A 22,874-nucleotide genomic window follows, 5' to 3' on the forward strand; every position below is an offset into this window, starting at 1 on the left:
ACTTCGAAGCTTTTGCCTCAGCTACATTTTTTTTTTGAGAAGGCAGTACCAATGTTTATTTAAATGGAGTTGCTGAACAGTAACATAGCTGTGGTTTTTATTTGAAACACTGATTTCAAATATTTTGACTTCTTGAGGGTATATTTTATATAGCAAGACATTTAATATATAACAGTAAAGAACGGTGAAGTACTTTATTTTCTAAATAATTCCTGTCTTTATTTATCATTAACAAAATAATCCTAAATAGCGCCCTCGATTGTGAAAAAAAATTAAACTGTATTGGGTTTATGAATGCAGCCTTTATCAGAACTATGTTTTTGTTCAGTTTTTCTCTTCATATGGATAAATACTGGTTGGGGTGACTTTATCGAATGTGTAGGCTACACATTCTGGTGCCAAAATTAGCACAGCCTAATGCTTGCTGCCGATGCAGACATATTAAAGGTACTTTGCAGGAAATCCTTGCACCATGGAATTACTATCCAAATGTTGTTTGTGTACTCATTCATGACTAAAAGTTTTGGGGACAATTTTTTTTTTCCCAGTAATGATGAGCTTTAGGTATTTGTGGGAAAGTAGTCACCTGACATGTCTGAAATAAGAACTGATGGTAAGATTTTTTTCTCAGAAGACAAACACGTAGGAATCTAATGAGCCAACCAGGACAAGACGACTACCAGTGACTAACTTGGGTTAGGAAGAAAATTGTTCCACTGGTACTTTGACACCTTCTGTCTCTCGTTTATTCCACAAAGAACTGTCAAGAAAGCGCACCTAGTGGCTGTGTAGTTGCTGACTATATTTATTGCTGGTTTGGTTTGGGACTAAAACTAGGTTGGCAGATTTGAATTTGCCTAATAGGATGACTATTTTTTTAAATAGATCTGTATATGTTCTATTTAGCCCAAGGAAATAAAATTTTAGTTGGGGATTCAGCAGTGAAATTCTTGAAATTACTTGTCAATTCCTAAGTAACCTGCTAATTCCTAAGTAGCATTAAGCAGATACTAGGTGTGGATACTCTGGATGAGTTTTTCTGTATTATATTATTGATGCCAAACAGGTAATTTGGTGGTTAAAAGTATGTTTTTTAAGTATGTTTTGAATATAAGAAGCTCCCCTAAAGGAAAAAAAAAAAGTGCTCATTGACCAGTTGTTTATATTTGTCTGCATCTAAAAGGTACACGTTTTTCTTGAGGGAAGGAGAAAATGTGGCATAGCCTCAACATAATTTAAAAAATGTTTTTACCACCAGTATGGGTTTTGGGGTAGTTTAGAAATAACACTGGTAAGGGGCGCCTGGGTAGCACAGTCGTTAAGCGTCTGCCTTCGGCTCAGGGCGTGATCCCAGCAATCTGGGATCGAGCCCCACATCAGGCTCTTCCACTGGGAGCCTGCTTCTTCCTCTCCCACTCCCCCTGCTTGTGTTCCCTCTCTAGCTGGCTGTCTCTCTGTCAAATAAATAAATAAAATCTTAAAAAAAAAAAATCATTGACATTTAAAAAAATAATAACAACATTGGTAATAACCACCCTTGTAATCAATTGTAACAATGCATAAAACATACTAGATGCCTAAAACAGTAGCAAAACTATAAAATACCTGCTCAAATTAGTATTAATTGGTTATACTCACATAAATTTTCTTTTATTGTGATGTTTAAAGTAGAGTTTTGATTTTTGGCTTCTAGTATGTCATATATGCTTTCCTAATCACCATGTTTTAGAATTCCTTATATTTTAGGGGGAAAAAATGGAACTGGGAGTGCGATACAGTCTTAGAATCCTTGCTTAATACTCTAGGTGTGCACCCTATGATTTCTCCAGATCTTAGAATTCTTAAAACTGAAGTAGGTCACAGAGAAAGAGTCCCTGGAGGATGTTGCTGCAACTTCAGAGTTGCCTTTGGAAGAGTATGAGATCACAGAAAATTTTGTCTCTATAAAATTAGTCATTTATTTGTATCCTACTTGGTTCCAAAAAAGGACTTGAAGGGTCTTTCATTGGATGACTGGATGAATTAACTGGGTGAAAACAAGGAAACACCAATGTATGTAGTAAAATGGTGGTTACCAGGGGATTGGGGTGGGGGGTTGGAAAAGAGTGGTGGTGTTTAAGGGTACAGACTTGTAATGAGTAATAAATAAACCTGAGATCTGATGCGCAGTATGATGAATATAGATAATAATGTTGTGCTGTAACGTAATGTGATAAATATCACTCCATGGCAGTCATATTGCAATATATAAATGCATCAAAGTAAGCAATACACCTTAAACTTAACACAGTGTTACATGTCACATTTAGTGGAATCATCTGTAGGTTAACAAGGAATTCTTTGAAGCACCAGTTTCTTTCATAGTAAAACCAGAAGGTCTCAGTTGTAAAATGATGCAGTGAGCAACAGGTACTAGCACAACAGCCAACAGAATATCGAAACTTCGCTATTAATAGCTCTGTGCCTTACTGAGGGTTGAATAAGAGTGAGAAGCAAAAGCTCAGTTACTAGTATGTATAGGGTTGATATCTCGTGGAAATAAGAATCTAAAAAGGGTACACGTCTGAATTTGGCTACACATTTGCTCAAAGTGAGCAAAGGGGGTAATTTGAGCCTGGGAAAAAGGCACACACAGTACCAAACTTGGACGAAGGAAAGCAAGAAATGAGGGAATGACACAAGATGAAACAAATATACAGCAAGTTAAGAGTAAGAGTTGCTGAATTAAAAGGTTGAAAGGCCTACCAAATTTAACTAGTTCAGTAATTAGCAGGGCCAGCTATCCATTAAGGCTACTCCCAAATCAAAAGATCTCTAGATCTTAGAATTCTTAGAATTGAAGTAGGTACCTCCATTAAGCATTTTGTCTCAAACAAAAGTGGTACCAAGTCTTTAAAGGTCCAGGCTTGAAAGAAAATGCCTGATAATGATTGGTACCCAGAACTCAAGTTTAAAAAAAAGTAGATGGACAAAAGATTTGAAAACACTTTACCAAAGAAAATAAATGGATTTCAATAAGCACATGAAAAGATGCTCACTATCATAAATCATTGGGAAAATGGTAAAGAGTAAAATTACATACACACCTATTAAAACAATATCAGATTCTGGTTGGGATGCAGATCAACAAAACTCAAATTGCTGGGGAAATCACAAAATTGTAAGGTCATTTTGGAAAACTGGCAGTTTCTGACAAAATACCCTATGACACAATTTCCTAGGTATTGATCCAAGTGAAATGAAAATCTGTTCACACTGACACCTGTGTGTGAATATAGCAGCTTTTTTCAGTCACAAGTTAACTCAAATAGCCTTCCACCCGGTGACTGGATAAACAGCGCATCCACACAAGGGACTACCATTTAGGAATACAAAGGATGAAGTACTGATTAAAAACAACATGGGTGCATCTCAGAAGCCTTAAGTTAAGTGAAAGCCAGCCTCAAGTTTCCATTTAAATTGCCTACTGGAGAAGAAAACCAGGGATTAGCAGACACATCAGTGGATTCTGGGGTGGGGAGCAATGGAATTCATTTCTTGATCATGCTGGTGATTATGTGATCGTGTTTTGACAAAACTCAAAACTGCTTAAAAACAGTTTTGTCTTTCTAGCTTAACCAAAAGGATACCAATTTTTTTTTTTTTAAGATTTATTAGCGTGTGGGAGGAAGAGCAGAGGGAGAGACAAGTAGGCTCTGTGCTGAGCTTGGGGCTCAATACCGGGACCCCGAAATCATGACCTGAGCTGAAACCAAGAGTCAGTCACTTAACTGAGCCACCCAGGTGCCCCCAAAAGGTACCAAACCTTTAAAGGAAAAGGCTCTAAAAGAGGGGGTAGGACATACCCATATTTGACCTTTCTGGAAATCCCAGCAGGGAACCATTGATTCCCACTGGTCTTGCAAGGATTATATACTGAGCTAACGCAGTTTCGCCCATAACCATCAGTCTACAGAATTGCAAAAGCCAAAGAAGGATCAGAACTCTAAAAAAACAGCATATTGACATCAGTTTGTAGTTAGGGGCAGTGAGCCACTTCACAGTTGCACAGCTGGTAACAGTTCAAGTTCATGGGGTTATATGCACTGGAGTGGGTTTCATTGGTAAAATAGCCAAAGAACCACTAACTGGGAAGCTGATTGGCCTGTCAGTTCAATCTAAATCAGAAAAGGGCTTTGCACGGCATCACTTACTGGGAGTGGAAGATGTATTTGATTCCTCAATAGTGAGATATATTCCCCTTAAGGGGAAAGGTAAATTCATCCTGACTCATGGGATGAAAAAGGATGCTTGAAAAGGGCTCCAACAAATGGGTGGGTTAGGGGGAGTTGTCAAAAAGTAGGGACAAAGTGATCCGAAGGTAGGTCAAAACACCATCTAAGGAAATCTGGGTCAACGCTGAAAGAGTCAAAAGATTTCTGTTCTCCCTCAAGGTGATGGTCAAAAGACAAAGGAAAAAGCTTCAGGTTTGTTTTTCAGGTGAACAGGCAAAGACCACAACAGGAAAGTGAAATTCGCCATGTGTGAAGTTCTAATCTGCGCAGTCCCAACTGCCCACTACAGGGCCTAACAAAATCCCAGTGGCGCACAACACTCCAACTCTTAAGCCAGCATTCCTTTGGCCCAGAATGCTGGAATTGCTGGGGTGGCTACACCCAAAGGATCCTTCCTAGTCCTCTCAGGAAGGATGTGGATTATCTTTTGTAAAAGTAAATTGGAAAAGGCTAGTGTAAAATGGTGCCAGAAACTTTGCTGGGATAATCCTCATGGATGCCCCTCATGAAATTATTACCGACTCCTCACTAAGACATGGCCAAGGGCATTAAGTAGAGAGCCCTTCCCCTGTATGACTTTCCTCATCAGTCCCTACTGGCGTGCTTATGATGGCTTCTGCTCAAAATACAATAGGCATACGTACTGAAGAATGAGATTTTAGAACTGTAAGTTCCTCCCCCAAGGATCTTCCATCAAAACAAATGTGTGTTTTGCAAGGTGGAGCTTATGATCCTTAGGTCAACTGAGTTATCTCAATCCGGAGGGGGGATTCAGAAAAGAAAGAGGGAGGCCGAGGGAACCCTCAACTCCTGCATTAAACTATCATATAATAAAAAGTATAACAGTAAAAGTATAAAATGAAGATTAGATAAAAAAAATCTTAAAGATTACAATTAGAAAAAAAGCAACAACGAAACCTGACATCTCAAAGAAACAGAGTAAACATGTTTAAAAGAATGTTTCTAAATCAAAAAAGACTAGGAAGTCAGAAGAAAGCATCTTCACATATCAGTAAAATTTTTAAAAATAATGGACAAATTAATGTACAAAGTAAAAGATATATAGACTAAGATAAAATCTATATGCATATGTGAAAGTGTGTAGGAATGAAATTTCCTAAAAATCACAACCTATATTAAAAAAAAATAAGAGGGAAGAGGAGAGGGAGGTAACAGCAGAACCAAAACCCAGTAACAACAACCAGAAGCAGCTGAGGGATAAAGATCTGAAAAAACTTCGGGGTTGGGACAGGGGGGTGTTTCTTGCAGAGAGAAGAGATCCTCTGGAAGCTTCTCCTAGGAGGCTCACATTCCTGATGTCACTGGAGCCCCAGCTAGAGGTACGGCTTCCTATGCAAACATACAGTTCAGTGGGCCCTGCACAGATTGACCCTGAGAATCTGGGTAGATTCTCTTCTATTGGAGAGGGTTGCTTTTATCATCATAATGAACCTTGTACACAGTTCAGAAGCACAATTTGGAAGTAAAATGAAAGGTAAAATCTTACTAAATATAAAATTTATTGTTTCGTAAAAAATAAATTAACATTTATCATAGAATAGCAAATTAGATTTAATCTAATGTATTAACAAAAGCATAATACACTCTAGTAAATAAGGATTTCCAACTTACTCTATAACTAAATAAGTCAATTAAACACTTGGTTTAGCTAGGGGCAAATATGAATCCCTGCCACCTAATCCCATAAATTCATGCTGCTTCACATTTAAGGGAAAAATCAGTATAGAGGTCTCCCCTGTTCTTCCCATTAGAAATGCACTGAAAAGTGACAAACCCAGGGAAGAAGAGAAGAAACTATATAGCAAGTAGGAGCTGAAGTCAAAATTCTACTTACATTACCTTAGGGCAAGTGGAAGGGAAGTGTGTTAAGTTTACCAGGTCTACAGGGAAGACAGCTTGATCATAAAACAGCCCAGGGTAAGATTTCATTTGCGTGGGATGGTAAGCATGGCCATGTCCTAATTCTTTATTGAGGTCTGGAAGTGTTTCTGGTCAGCGACCCATGCTTAGGGTTGCGAGAGATGCTAATGCTGTGCCCCCAGGCCTTCCACAGATGCCAGAGTGGCTCCTGCGCTAAGATGATTTAAAAGATGGCTCTCCTTTCCTTAGACGGACTGGCTCAGTGTCAGGAGTAGAGGTAGGGAGGTATTGTTAACTCCAATGAGTTGAGTCCACAGTTTATCCTACAATGGATGCATTAGGCTTTTTTAGAACCTCAGTGAGATTTTCGGCAATAGGCAATCACCTTCTTGCACCTATGAGACATTTTTTGCAAGTCTCTTGGGTTTGACTCAAAAGGTAGAAGGCTACTCTTATTGTTCTTGAAGACAAATGCGATTCCTTTCAAGTTATATATCAGCATTTAGGTCCTATAGTTGAGCATGTCTTCACACCATCCCCTGTTTTGGGCCTCCATATAGACAGATGCATTGCACTGCTGCATGGAATATTCCATCTCAACCAGTTGGCGGCATCCAATGGTTAACTTTTCCCTAGGGGATAAAGAAATGTTAAATCACTGCAAGACAACTAGTCAGATAAATGAAAAAATCTTAACAGGATAACACTGAGATTTGAAATACATTCTTTGACAGTTGAGAGTTATAGTTTCTGAGTACAGACAAAACAACATAGGGAGATAAGCGCTTAGTGACACAGATTCTCAGACAGTCAACATTGAGAAGATCTTGGTGCAATTCCTAGAATTCAGGAGTAAGAGTTCCCATGGCAGACCTGCTGCAAACAAGCAAAGGTGGATGCTTAAAAATAGACCTTTGCATGGTCTGTGAAGGACTTCTCCCAGCAGGCGATGGGCTGATGTTACAGTGTTGAATCCAAAGGATAAGCAATGCTGTAGCCGAGATCACAGATTTTTGTCTTAATCAGGTAGCCTGGAGGATACTAAGAGAAGGCACCTCCTGACAGGAGCAGATAATGGAGAGGAGATAGCAAGTTGACAGAGCTTCAACTCTTAAAAAGAACTCTGAATTAACAAATGAATACTAGCTAATTACTCTGAGCCAGAGGCAGGGAAGCAGGGAGAGAGGGCTAGGACTATGCCTAGCCTGTCTCTCAAAAGCTGACTTGCGCCTACAAACTGGGATCTGTAAGTCATCAAAGCACCGACCCCATTACATCAGGTGTCTAGAGTCCAAATCTCACGCAAACCTATTTAAATCTACGGGGAGATGGTCTATATAAGCTCACCAAGAATAGCCAGTGAAGCATCTGGCACATTAGGTGTTGGAGAAATGGCAGGTTTTTAAATGTAAACTACACTGTTATTACTTCCTTGGCTTCTAAGATGCTCTGGGCCATCTCCACTGTGTTGGGGAGGACCACTAGCCACTCTCTCCACTGCCCCCCACTTCAGAACTCAGGAATTAGGACGACAGGTAGGTAGTAGTGATAGCAAAAGGAAACACACCATAGTTTGAGCAGCCTCACTTCCTCAAGATGTGTGGTTTCTCTGACACTGATTAAAAGCTGACTTTTGGTTTTAGTGGCTCTAGTCCTGTTTCCTGTATTTACAGTGCTTAAAATCAATTCTTTATAACTACTCAGAAAATGATTTTTGGAAGACCCTAAGAGAGACCCAAAGAGGAGAGATGTTGTAAAACACACATCCATTGTAGATTTTCTTCTTGTTCTTAGAAAGAATTTTAGAAAAACTGCATCAAATATTGTCATTATATTAGGTTTCTCATAACTTATCTAACATAACATAAGTAAGTTTTCTCATAAACTTAAAAATGAAACAAAAAGGGCCTATTCCTGCTCGTGGTGATTTATTCCACACATGGGGGGGAAAAAACTCCCTTAGTGCCTAGACTTTGAACCTATTTCTATGTCTTGTCTTCTTTCTTTCTTCCCCTCCTCTCACAGTTAAGAGGTGAGCTCTGTCTCGTCTTTTCATCCTACTGGCATCTGGTTTCTTCATCTGTGTGAGTCAGCATTCTCACAGGGGATTATCACCTACAGACTCTCTCCTGCAGCAAGCTGTCATTGCTGACAGAGGAAAGTGTCATGTGTTTTTCGTCGTGTATGCTTGGTCTCTACTGTATTATGACAGGAATTCTTAAGTTCCTTATCCCCAGGGCTTATATGTAGAACGGCAGCATAGGAGATGTGGGGGCATCTTAATGCCTTTGCGTGCCATTCTGCAGCATTTCCAGTGAGTCATATCATGTTGGCTTTCACCAAGTTGTGAGAACACACACAAATGTGAGAAGTTGCCCATTTCGTATCTCTTAATTTCTAGAAAGTTCTTCCTGGGAGCTACGAAAACTACATTTTCTGACATGAGTAGCCTAAACTAAAAAAAAAAAAAGTCATCTAATAATACAAATATTTCACATCTCTTACAGTGATCCTATTTCTCTTTTGCAAAGTAAATAATCCCAACTCCTAATATGTACTGGAACAGAGCTCAAGATGGAGGTTGCTTCTAGTTCTGTAATTCTATGTTGCTCATGAAATTTCTGCAAAACTTCCAGTTTCTCTACATTGTCCTATCATGGTATCAAACTCGCTTTGACCAAATCTCAGGTCAAAATAAACTGGAAATTTGATCAATCAATTTAAAAATAATTTTAGTGGTTATTTGATTCATTTCTATGGCTAATTTTGTCAAAATGGCATGGCAGCAGTGAACTTAAGTGATCTAATTACAATATTTGATGCGGTTTTTCCAAAATTCTTTCTAGGTACAAGAAGAAAGTCTATAATGGATATCTGTTTTACAACTCTCTGAACTTCTCTATTTATTTGCAGTGTGTATCTCAAATGAAAGAACAATGGAATACAATGTAATGCTAATATAAAAATAGTACATAATAGCTAACATCATATTCAATGGTGAAAGACTAAAAGCTTTCCCCCTAAAATCGAGAACAAGATAAGGATGCCCACATATCACCACTTCTATTCAACACTGTACTGGAAATTCTAGCCAGAACAATTAGGCACAAAACACAAATAATAAGCATAAAAATTATAAACAAAGAAATAAAATTATCTCTATTTACGGATCCTAAAGAATCCACAAAATACCTGTTAGAATAAACGAATTCAATAAAGTTGCAAAATAAAAGATCAACACACAAAAAATCAATTGCATTTCTTTTCCTTTTTTTTAAAGATATTTTATTGAGAGAGCAAGAGCAAGTGGGGGTGGGGGAGAAGGAGAGAGAGAATCTCAAGCAGACTTTGCACTAAGTACAAAGCCCCACACAGGGCTCGATTTCACCACCCTGAGATCATGACCTGAGCCAAAACCAAGAGTCATATGCTTAACGACTGAGCCACCCAGGTGCCCCAATTGCATTTCTATACACTAGAAATGAACAATTAGAAAAGGAAATGAAGAAAACAATTCCATTTACAATAGCATGAAAAAGATTAAAATACTCAGAAATGAGTTTAACTAAAGAGGCACAAGACTTGTACACTAAAAACCACAAAACATTGCCAAAAGAAATTGAAGACCTAAATTAGTGGCATGCTATGCTTATGGACTGGAAGACAATAATACTCCCCAAAGCAATCTACACAGCCAATGAAATCTCTATCAAAGTCCCAAACTTTTTTACAAAAACTGATCCTAATATTCACATAGAATTGACCCCAAATTGTCAAATCTTGAAAAACAATGTTTAGAGGACTCACATTTCCCAATTTTGAAAACCCAAAATACAAAGCAACTGTAATCAAAACAGTGGTACTGGCATACAGACATACAGACCAATGGAACAAATTTAAGCCCAGAAATAAATCTCACATACATGGTCAAATGATTTTCAACAAGGGTGTCAAGATCATTCAATGGGAAAAAAAACAGTCTCTTCAACGTTTGGTGCTAGGACAACTTGATATCCACATGCAAATGAATGAAGTCAGACCCCTACCTCACATCATATACAATAATTAACTCAAAAATGCATCAATGATCTAACTGTAAGAGCTAAACTAATAAAATTCTACGAAAAAACATTCATGAGCTTAGCTTTGGCAGTGGACTCTTAAATATGGTGCCAAAAGCCCAAGCAATACAAGAAAAAAACACATAAATTGGACTTCATCAAAATTAAAAACTTGTGTGTGTGTCAAAGGATGCTATCAAAGAAGTGAAAAGAGAATGTACAGAAAGAAAATATTTGCAAATTATATATCTGATAGGGTCTAATACCCAGAACTTGTAACGTGGCAAGCTGCCAGGTGCCAAGGTGGTTAATAAGGATAATAAGCCAAACTGGAAGTAAAATCAACTTTTTTTCATTTACTGTGACACTGCAAACAAGAGACAAAGTTAAAGGTGCCAGTTCCCTAGTTCTCCATTTTTCCTTACAGACAGGCACTGGGTTAGGGCGAGATGAAATGCAGTGCAGACAGGGGACATCATCTCATTGCTGAGGATCCTAAACTAAGGCTCCCTATCTCTTCATGGACCCAGGGGACTAAGAGGTGGGGGTCTTAGTTCATTCAGGCTGCTATAACAAAATACCAAGACTGGGCAGCTTATAAACAACAGAAATTTCTCACTGTTCTGGAGACTGGAAGCCCAAGATCAAGGCACCATAATGGTTACATTCGGCAGCCCTCTTTTATAAAAGCATTAATCCCATTCACGAGGGCTCTACCCTCATGACCTAATCACCTCCTAAAGGCCCCCACCTTCTAAGACCATTGCACTGGGCAACAGGATTTCAACATAGGAATTTGGAAGGGACACAAACATTCAGAACATAGCAAAGGAAAAGAGCTAGGAGTAGAAAAGCATTGGGTCAGAGTGGAGAAAAATACCTCAGCCACAGCCTCCAAAAAATTCTCCACCAAAGTGCCTGAGAGGTGCCTCAGCCAAAGCCCCCAATAAGGCGGCCACCAAATGGAAGCTGCCTGGGCTACGAATGCAGACATGCATGTAAGCTCGGGGGCTGGGGGCCTAAGCATTGCCTGCAACTGCCTCCAGAAGAGTGCGATATGCTGGCTGTGTGCCAAATCTGGAACGGGGAAGGCAGCTTTCCCCAGCGGAGCCTGCCAGACAAAGCCTTAGAACTGCCTCGGGTCAGGCCTGGAAGATCACACATAGGATTTGGGCTTGGGGCCAGGTTCCTCATAAAGACTTCTTATTATTCAACAACAGCAAGGAAACAACCCACTGAAAAATGGGCAAAGGACTTCGGTAGACATTTCTCCAAAGACGACAAAGAGCCAATAAGCACGTGGAAAGGCGCTCCGCATCATCAGAAATACCAATCAAAACGACGAGATCACACTTCACTCATCTGGGCAGCCGTCATCAAAAAAAAAAGAAAAAGAAAAAGAAAATAACAAATTTTGTCAAGGATCCAGAAAAACTGGAACCTGCAGCTATTGCTGGTGGGAAGGTAAAATAGCACAGCTGCTGTGGAAAAAAGGAGTAGCTCCCCAAAAAGTGAAACACAGAATTCCACTCTTAGGTACACGCCCCCCAGATCCGAAGGAATTGGAAGACTTCCAATACTTGTATACAAATGGCAACACTATTCACAACAGCCCAAAAGTGAAAACATCCCAAGGTTCATCAACAGAGGAGTGGATAAACGAAACGGGGCCTGTCCACACAACGGAGTCCCGTTCAGCCATAAAAGCGGGAAATACTGACGCGTGCTTCAACGTAGATGAACCTCAAAAATATCAGGCTAAGTCAAAGAAACCAGATTCTAAAGGTCACGTGTTGCATGATTCTATTTATAAGACACATTCAGAATAGACAAATCCACAGAGAGGAAGCCGATGACGGGTTGCCAGGGCCTGGGGGAAGGGAGGAACGCGGAATGACTGCTGGCTGGGTCTCGAACTTCCCTCTGGGATGACGGGAATGTCTCAGGCCCAGAGAGAGGTGATGACTGCACAAGAGAGTGACTGCACTACATGCAGTAACAAATCTAAAAGCTCTTGACCAAGGCTTTTCGTCTAAAGCTTCTTGGACAGACCAGGTCATTAATGTAATGCAGGGCTTCTCAAACTTGAACGCTTCCCGGAGGGATGGACGACACGGACAGCCGTGCGCCACCCTCCGGAGTTTCTGATGCAGAAGGGCCAGGGTGGAGCCTTCGGGTCTGCGTTTCTTGCAAGTTCCCAGGTGATGCTGACGCCCAGGTGCAGGAACTGCACGTCAGTGAACTACAACTTGAAGGTAAACTACCATGGAGTTGATTCCTGGCGTCGGAAAGCAGTCATTCCCAAAAGCCCTGCCACAAGGAAAAGCGAGCGGGACTCCCAGGCTGGGTTAGGCGGCACACTGTTCGGATATGCCAGTTACTTCACGACGCCGATGTCACCAACTAACTTGCATTTCACCCAGAAAAAATGACCTTAGAGGCTTGCCTCGCCCACACGCTAGAACTCACGGCTCGAGAGCTCTCAAGGCAAACAAAGCGAATTGCATAGTGCTGCTAACTTACTTCTCATATGTATAAAAGCTATCACCCAGGATACTTGTTTGGTCATCTCTTTGATAGTCTTGTTAATCTCCCATCCTGGCTTTTCTAGGCCAGCTCCTTGGCCGCACAGGGTAAGCGGCAGCACAACCCCAGAAGCTCTGTGGAAGACTCCACGAACTCCAGAAGACAAAACACAAACTATTTATAGATATAAACACCAAGGTTCTATCTGCTGGGTCATGGAACTCAACGTTTGATCAAAGCCATTTGCACTCTGAAACCTTATTTCCTTGCTTTATCAGAACTTAGTTTTCTGTTCTAGAGCTATTTAATTAAATGTGGTGTTGGGCACATCAACAGTCTCCTCCTTCACAACGAACACTTTATACATTAAAAAGAAAACAACAGATTAGTAAATTCAGACGATGTAAGTAACCATATTCCTCAGCATTCCCCAAAGGAGTCAGCTATCTGCAAGTTAAGTCATCCTTCTATTTTCACCTCCGTGTCCAGGAAAGCTCTGCCACCTTTCATCTGGTGCGTCTGGCCCCATGCCTAGTATGAGCCACAGAAACCAAAAGAACCTCTCTCTTTTGGCAGCTTATGTGAAAACCACGAGCACACCTGAGGCAAGTAGGAGAGCTACTGGTCACTATGGAGACAGCACATAATTTCAAAACAAACAACAGAGTAACAAATCCAAGAGCTCTTCACCAAAAGCCTGCTAAGCAGCAATCACCATTTTTCTATGCATTCAAAATATTAGATATATTTCATTTCTCTTCAAAACATCCTTCTGGGTGTAAGAGGGAGCTTATTAATCGATATCATAGTTCGAATCCCTGGCAAAATAAGTAACAAGAAGACAAAGAAGAAAAAACCAACTGCAACTACTTTAACTCTTAACATTCAACTCTGAATATTTGGTGTGGGTACCAACCCCACAAAAAACCTCCCAACTATTCCAACAGTAAAGTGAAGTCAAAATAATTTTAGACGTCAAATTGGAACTGTCCTACAAGGGACTCTGACCTCCAAGTTATTCACAGTGAGCTTTCTAAACCTTCACAAATATGGTCAAGGTTGGGGTGCCTGGGTGGCTTGGTTGGTTAAGTGCCCAACTCAAAAATATTGACCAAGGCTGGCAGACATTATATAAGTTTTAATTTTAATTGCAGTTAGTTAACATACAGTGTAATATTAGTTTCAGAAGAACAATTTAGTGCTTCAACACTTCCATACATCACCCAGTGCTCATCACAACAAGTACACTCCAACCTCATCACATATTTAACCCATCCCCCCACTGTCTCCCCTCTGGTGACCGTGAGTGTGTTCTCTATAGTTAAGAGTCTGTTTCTTGGTTTGTCTCTTTTTCCTGTTGCTCATTTGTTTCTTAAATTCCACATCTGAGTGAAATCACATGGTATTTGTCTTTCTCTGACTGACTTATTTCACTTAGCATTATACTCTCTAGATCCATCCATGGCATTGCAAATGGCAAGATTTCACTCTTTCTGATGGCTGAGTAATATTCCATTGTGGAAGGTTTTATATATATATCTTCTTTACCCATTCATCTATTGATGGACACCGAGGCTGTTTCCATAGCTTGGCTATTGTAAATAATGCTGCAATAAACACAGGGGTGCATGTATTCCTCCTTTGAATTAGTGACCTTGTATTCTTTGGGTAAATACCCAGTAGTGCAATTACTGGATCATAGGGTAGCTCTATTTTTAACTTTTTGAGGAACCTCCATACTGTTTTCCACAGTGGCTGCACCAGTTTCCATTCCCACCAACAGTGCACAAGTGTTGCTTTTTCTCGACACCCTCATCGACACCTGATTTGTTTCTTGTATTTTTTATTTTAGCCATTCTGACAGGTGTGAGGTGGTATCTCATAGTTTTGATTTGCATTTCCCTGAGTGATGTTCGGCATCTTTTCATGTGTCTGATGGCCATCTGTATGTCTTCTTTGGGGAAATGTCTGTTCATATCTTCTGCCCATCTTTTAATTGGATTATTTGGTTTCTAGGTATTAAGTTTTATAAGTTCTTTATATATTTTAGATACTAACACCTTATCGGATACGTCATTTGCAAATATCTTATCCCATTCAGTAGGCCGTATTTCAGTTTGGTTGATTGGTTCTTTTGATGTCAGAATCTTTTTATTTTGATGTAGTCCCAATAATTTATTTTTGCTTTTGTTTCCCTTGCCTCAGGAGACATATCTAGAAAAACATTGCTGAAGCCAATGTCAGAGAAATTACTGCCTGTGCTCTTTTAGGATTTTTACGGTTTCCTCTCTCACATTTAGGTCTTTAATCCATTTTGAATTTACTTTTATGTATAGTGTAAGAAAGTGGTCCAGTTTTCCCAACACCCATTTGTTGATGAGACTTTTTCCCATTGGACATTTTTTCTGCTTTGTCGAAGAGTAATTGACCATATAGTTGTAGGTTCGTTTCTGGGTTTTCTACTCTGTTCCAGTGATCTATGTGTCTGTTTCTGTGCCAGTACCATACTGTCTTGATCACTAAGCTTTGTGATATAACTTGAAGTACGAAACTGTGATTCCTCCAGCTTTGCTTTACTTTTTCAAGATTGCTTTGGTTATTCGGGGTCTTTTGTGGTTCCATACAAATTTTGCTTGTTCGAGCTCTGTGAAAAATGATGTTGGTAATAGAGATTGTGTTAAATGTGTAGGCTGCTTTGGGTAATATAGATATTTGAACAATATTGGTTCTTTCAATACATGAGCGTGGAATGTCTTTCCATTTCTTTGTGTCATCTTCAATTTCTTTCATCAGTACTTTATAATTTTCAGAGTACAGGTCTTTCACCTCTTTGGTGAGGTTTATTCCTAGGTACCTTATGGTTTGTGGTGCAACTGTAAATGGGACTGTTTTCTTAATTTCTCTTTCTGCTGCTTCATTTTTAGCGTATAGAAATGAAACAGATTTCTGTATATTGATTTTGTCTCCTGTGACTTTACTAAATTCATTTATCAGTTCTAGCAGTTTTTTGGTGGAATCTTTTGGGCTTTCTATATATAGTGAAAGTTTGACTTCTTCCTTGGTGATTCAGATGCCTTATATTTCGTTCTGTTGTCTGACTGCTGTGGCTAGGACTTTCAGTACTATGTACTATGTTTAATAAAAGTGCCTTGTTCTGGGGCGCCTGGGTGCCTCAGTCAGTTAAGCGGCTGCCTTCAGCTCGGGTCATGATCTTGGGGTCCTGGGACTGAGGCAAGCATCTGGCTTCCTGCTCAGCAGGGAGCCTGCTTCTCCCTCCCCCTCTGCCTGCTCATCCTTAAGCACGCGCGTGAGCTCGCACGCGTTCTCTCGTTCTCTCTCTCTCTCTCTCTCTCTCGTGCTGTCTCTCAAATTAGTAAAATCTTAAAAAAAAAAAAAAAGTGTCTTGTTCCTGACCTCAGCGGTAAAGCTCTCAGTTTCTCCCCCACTGAGGATGATATTAGCTGTGGGTATTTCATAGATAGCCTTTGTTATGTTGAGGTATGCTCCCTCTAAAGCTACTTTGTTGAGTTTTTATCATGAATGGATGTTGTACTTTGTCAATTGCTTTTTCTGTGCCTATTGAAATAACCATATGGTTCTTATCCTTTCTCCTATTGATGTGATGTATTCAGTTGATTTGTGAATACTGAACCACCCTCACAACCTGGGAATAAATCCGTGATCGTGGTGATTTTTTTTTTTTAAGATCTTATTTTCCCTTTGACAGAGAGCACAAGCAGGGAGAGCTGCAGGCAGAGGGAGAGGGAGAAGCAGGCTCACCGAGCAGAGAGCCCAATGTGGGACTTGATCCCAGGACCCTGGGATCATGACCTGAGCCGAAGGCAGGCGCCTAATGACTGAGCCACCCAGGCACCCCAGTGAACGATTTTTTTAATGTATTGTTGAATTTGACAGATGTTTTATCTACCTACCTATCTATCTATCTATCTATCTATCTATTTATTTATTTATTTATTTAATGGAGGGGGCAGAGAGAGAGAGAATGAGCAAGCTGGAGGGGGGAGGTAGGCAGGGGATAGAATCTTAAGCAGGCTCCACGCCCAGCACAGAGCCCAACGTGGGACTGGATCTCACGACCCTGAGATCATGACTTGAGTGGAAATCAAGAGTTGGATGCTTAACCACCTGAGCCACCCAGGTGCCCCAACAGATGTTATATTTTTGACACAAATCTCTTGTACACAAACCTTTAAATGTGGCCTATCTGTAAAGACCTATAATAAGAGTATAACTGATTGACATTCTGAAGATAAAGGTAAAAAAATCATTTCACCCCCAGCTACTACAGGCTATGCATGCCCAGTGGTTTTAGATTTTCTTGGAAAACTTAATCTAATGAGTAAGTGAGCTTTCATAGCTGTACTTAGTAACAGTTGTGCATAATTATCAATCTTTGTGTCCTGATACCAAATAAACTTATCAATCTAGAGTTTAACAGTAGATGCAGTTTGAGAGTTAACACTCACTGTACCTGCTCATAAAATTTTATAGCAATGCAGACACATGTGTAAGTTAAAAATAGCAAATGAGGGGTGCCTGGGTGGCACAGCGGTTAAAGCGTCTGCCTTCGGCTCAGGGCGTGATCCCGGCGTTCCGGGTTCGAGCCCCACGTCAGGCTCCTCCTCTAGGAGCCTGCTTCTTCCTCTCCCATTCCCCCTGCTTGTGTTCCCTCTCTCGCTGGCTGTCTCTGTCTCTGTCAAATAAATAAATAAAAAATCTTAAAAAAAAAAAAAATAGCAAATGAGTTGCGGGTCAGTGACAGCAGTGGCGTATTACACAGCAGTGAAAGGACAGTCAGGTCTGCTACGGCACCTGTTTTGAACACATGAACTCGTTCCAACACCACTGATATATTAAAGAACAACTTGAGCACAACGCAAATTTCACATTTTCTTATATATAATTTCAGAGGAACAGAGGAAACGACCCAGCTAAACCGAGCTACTTAGGAATACACAAAACACACACATGCACACCCTTGAAACATGTACCAGAACCTCACTCACATCGGGTGTTGCAACTTTACATTCAATTTCAGATAAGCTTCCTTCCACCGCATGATACTGACCCACAAGCTGCAACCCTTCCAGGGACCACTTCCACACGCCAACTTCAGCTCGTTTTCAACGAAAACAGTCAGATTTATGGTCACATTTACATATTTCTTCACCATTTAACATGTGTAAAACTGATGCCATTTTGATTAGGTCCCTATCCTCTTTTTAAATGTATCTCTTAGTAAGTTTTTGAGTGATGTGCCTCAGACCCATTTTTCCCATGAGCCTTTCTCTTGCGTGATTTTGCATAGCACAGAGGTGATATTTAGCAACGAATATGTCATGTCACAGTAGGACTGACTGTAAACCAACCACTGCTCCATGCCTCCACATGATGAATCTCAACGTTGAGTCAAAAAAGAATGGTGAGAAGGGGAGTATGAGACCGGAGGGCAACACTGACAGTGTTAAGTGGGTTTTTGTTCCTTATGAATTTGTTTGCCTGGCTCAGGACTGGAGGGCTTCACACGTACACCCTGTGTATTAAAGAATCAGATCTATACTGCTTCCCCTTTCTTGTTACATATGAATGCTGTACACTAAATTATTTTTTAAAAGAATATATGTGATACCATTAAGTACAAAAGCAGGTGAAATTAATCAACATGGTTTTATTGATACATACACCCATAAAGATGAGAATTACAAACACAAAACCTCCAAGGAGAGGCTGGAAGAGAAGACATGCATAGGGATGGATAAAGGTGTATTTTGTCAACTGAATGATAGGCATGAGTATTTTTTGTACTAGTTTGTCTTCAAAACATGGTCTGGGGAAAATAAGTCAAAGGGTCATGAGGTCAAAGAGGTCAAAGCTATTTTCATAATAATACTAAGACATGATTTGCCTTTTGCATTCTCATTCTTGCAAGAATGTACAATAGTTTTCTAGCGATACATGACATGTAATTATCAAAAGACTAAATTCAAAAGCAGCTATCAGAACCCATCTGTCTTCCATGAAGACAGACATTAAGAGATTTGCAAAAATGTAGAATCTCACTCTTTTTGATTGGGAAAAATTATTTTCATAATTATATGCTCCTTACTTTAACATGTAATTAGTTATTATTTTGAAATGAATATTTTGTAAATTTTCAATTCTAATTTCTAATATAGAAAATATAGATAGATATGACCTACTTAAACAAAAGGTCTTCAGGGTCTTTAACAATTTTGTAAAATATAAAGGAGTCTTGAGGCCAAAAAAATTGAGAACCACTTTAAACCTTATACCTGTATTTATACATACACACACACACACACACACACACACACATATACACACACACGCTCTTTTTGTATGTATGAACTATTTCATATTAATAAAGGTAAAAAAAATCATAGTGTACTGCAGACATAAAAAGAATCCTTTGTCAGCAAACCAAGTGGTGCTGTGTACGGTAAAAGCTTATGACAACGACATTATCTGTAATACAGATGGGACTTACCGATACTCAGACTGTGACACACAATCATAAAGTTCCTGGGCAGTGAATTGGACATTTCTATTTACCTGAAACGAACCAAGATGTAGTTATTAAAAATGCATATGAAGTCAAATGAGCAGTAAGAGCACAAGTAGAGTGACTCATACTCTGAGGGAACAGAATGTCCAGTTTCTAGTGTTTGCATGAAAAGAACAATCACAAGTTCAGTGATTGCAGTGTTTTACACAACACTGAACTGTGTGTAAAAATACTCGTCCTCATGTTACAACTTAATCTGTTCACAGAACCAGAAGAAGTGATCCAGGGTGTGGGGTTATGGGAATCTCAACGAAGCAGATAATCACTCTGTAGACAAGTGGAAAGAAAAAAATGTGTACTCCATGCAATGCTAAGTTTCACTCCTATGGGCTCTTATCAATAGATTCAGGCTTCAATGAGCCTAGAGTTTTAGAAGATTTCTAAAGCATGTATTCAATATTTCTTTTCTAAAAGAAGCAAATGTTAAAAAGTTAAAATAACTCTATATTTAAAGGACTGGAGTAGATTTGGAATCATAGAGGTAGATGATTTTAAAAGCAGAAGTAGCCACATCTTGTTTATATCCTGAACATTAGAAATAATTCAAGCTGAAAGAAAAAATTAAGCATTCAACTTTAACAACATTTGAATACTATGGCTGACCCTGCAAAAATTATTACTGAAGAATCTTCACTTTCATTTAAATACTAAGTTAATTTTTTTAAAAAGTTTAATTTACAGACATTTTCTAAAGAAATGTCTTTTTCAGCCTATCAAGGTCCAAAAATTTTAACTAATATGTTTAACTTCATAACATAATTCAGAGATATAATTTACAATAGTATAAATATAAAAGTCCTTTGTCACACAAAGACTCGTCATGGCACACATGTGGAGACACAGTGATGGAATCCTGTATTTCTTGAGGCTATATTCTACTTATGTGCAGGGAAAAATCTGGATATTAATAAATTCTTTTTATCAGATAACAAATAGCACAGTGCCTAAATTTCCAGAAATTCTGAATTAGTGATGGAAAACTAAATGAGACTATTTTCTGTTCAATTTACTTAAAAAATATTTAAATAATTGGTATAAACTTTTTGGTGAGGAAATTATCATATTGTGTAGAAAATGTTTCATTCACTAAAGGTTAAAAATACACAGGTTTTTTTTTAAGATTATTTATTTATTTTAGAGAGAGAGAGAGGGAGAGCGCATGTGACTGTGCAAGCAGGGGTAGGGGCAAAGGGAGAGGGAGAGAGAGAAACACAAGCAGACTCCATACTGAGTGTGTAACCCAATGCAGGGCTTGATCTTATGACCCTGAGATCATGACCTGAGCCAAAACCAAGAGTTGGATGGACACTCAACCAACTGAGCCACCCAGGTGCCCCCATAGTTTTTATTTATTTATTTTTTCAAGATTTTATCTATTTATTTGTCAGAGAGAGTGAGTACACAAGCAGGGGGAGCGGCAGGCAGAGGGAGAAGCAGGCTCCCCGCTAAGCAGGGAGCCCAGTGCGAGACTCAATCCCAGGACGCTGGGATCATGACCTCAGCTGAAGGCTGATGCTTAAACAACTGAGCCACCCAGGCATCCCATCCCCCCAAAGTTTTTAAATACAACATTTTAAATCTATATAATCCTAAATTTTGCTTAAAAGTAGGATTATATGTTTAATGTTATTTAATTATATATAATAGTTAATATTATATTTAATGACTATAAAATTGGTATGTAATTATAATTAATTTTTTAGGTACTTTATAATTTTTATTAAAAGAACTAGAAATGTTTAAGATATACATTTAGAGTTAGACTGTCAACCAGTACAATTCCTTTTTCTTAAAGTGTTCTACTCTCATGTCAACAAGACCCTGATATTTTCACTATTGTCCCAATATCCAGGACCTATAATGTATGCAAACTTAAGGCCAGCAAATGTCAACAACCTTGCAGATGTTTGAGCAAAGGATGAAGGAAATAATCTGTTCTCTATCAACTGTTGAGAAAAATCAGCTTAAGAAGTGGTTTTGAACCTGATGTGAATAAAAAACATGAATACAAAATAGTTCCTTAAGCCTTTAGATTTTTAAGAGAAAAAAGTATCTAGATGCAGCGTTAGTTTTAAAAGCAATCACCACATACATTTAGACACTCCTCCCAGACCACAAGTGAGGTGTGACGGTGGTGTGGCTCCAGGTCACGGTGGGTGACTTAAAAAGTTGGCAGATTTTAAAAAGTTGGACTCCATAAGAAATGTGAGACCTGAATATATGTCACATTCCTTCATTTGGAGCATTTAAAAACGTACACACACACTTGAAAAGAAAGAACATACAGGAACATGGGCAGAGAAACGAAGATCACCAGAGCGCTCTCCCTGGCTCAGCGCCCACGAGGAAAGCTCGCAAGTTAAGTCACCAAACACGCCAGAGCCGCACCACAAGCCTCAGCTCTCACACCGACGGTGTGTCCTGCTGCCACACAGGAAACCAATCACAGCTTTCCTTCTCACTAACCCCCGGTTCTCACAGGCGGCTCTTTCTCCCTGGGGGCCACCTGGGTCTGTGAGCTGAGTGGGGCGGCAGGGTATTTTCGGTTGTCACAGGGACTCAGATATTGGGATTTAGTACGTGAGGAGCGGCGATGCTGAACAGCCGGCAGAGTTCCACACAATGGAGAAATGACCCGTCCCGAAATGACAACCGTGCCCCTAGTGAGAAACAATTCTGTGTGGGAGAAAGTGTGTTATTTTAGGACTCCATGTTTTTATTTTATGAATGAAAGAAAAAATTTGATCTTTGACAAACTTCCGTGGCCTTTAAAAAATTAAAGCAAATGCCAGTTAAATAGCATCCGGATGGTTTTAGACCTCTATCGTGTTTATTTATAGTAAAACTTGTTTATGGTAGAAATATGATAAGCATTTTAAAATATTTCTCATACCTCATACTTGATTAGGAAGTTATAGAGAGTCTCAACATCTTGATAATTACTGTTAGGGGCCAAAATCCTAAAAAATACAATAAAAACAAAGGAATGGGAATGAATGATTTAAAAAAATAATACCTTAAACTTTTCTTTAAAACATATCCATACTGTGAGATCATTTATTGTATGATCAGTTTAATTCAACAGAGATCAATTTATTAAAATATTTTTATTTATACTGATACATCACTATTTAACCAACAACCATAAGCATTCTTACATGAAATTCACCTTTTGAGCTACAATAATACAGATTTCTCAAAAGGTGGACAGAAATGTGACGCGCACTTATACTTCACACCTTTTAAGCAGCAGGTAATGCTTGAAGAGTTCCCACAGAAATGTTCAACCAATCCCAGTGGACAACTGAATAAACTATCAGACACATAAAAGAAATCCTAATAAAAGATTTCTGACTAAATTCAAATAATACTGTTTGAACTATCAGCCTAGCATAGTATGAAAGAGCGTGAGTAAACAGAGCATATCAATCCCGGAGAATAACACTGAGTCATAAAAGTAACAATGGAAAGTAACATAAATGACATAAAAATATAAATATATAAATAAAACACAAATGGAAACGA

At 39.2% G+C, this 22,874-nt stretch overlaps 1 protein-coding gene across 4 annotated transcripts in view; it reads right to left on the minus strand.

The window, feature by feature from the left end:
• The window catches only part of SWT1 (SWT1 RNA endoribonuclease homolog), a 112,011-nt gene that overhangs the window by 3,830 nt on the left and 85,307 nt on the right, over positions 1-22,874 (minus strand). For 3 of the 4 annotated variants that reach the window (XM_040636280.1, XM_008697028.2, XM_008697034.2), the window contains 3 exons: positions 22,243-22,309; positions 19,272-19,336; positions 5,776-6,787 (listed from right to left, as the gene is read on the minus strand). In XM_040636280.1, coding sequence (XP_040492214.1) covers positions 6,658-6,787; positions 19,272-19,336; positions 22,243-22,309 — 262 coding nt within the window. In that variant the 3' untranslated portion in view covers positions 5,776-6,657. Of the gene's footprint in view, positions 1-5,775; positions 6,788-19,271; positions 19,337-22,242; positions 22,310-22,874 lie in introns of those variants that run through there. The other variant, XM_040636279.1, reaches the window with a different exon arrangement.

This window comes from Ursus maritimus, unplaced genomic scaffold (assembly GCF_017311325.1).
Source record: "Ursus maritimus isolate PB19 unplaced genomic scaffold, ASM1731132v1 scaffold_2, whole genome shotgun sequence".
NCBI lineage: Eukaryota > Metazoa > Chordata > Mammalia > Carnivora > Ursidae > Ursus > Ursus maritimus.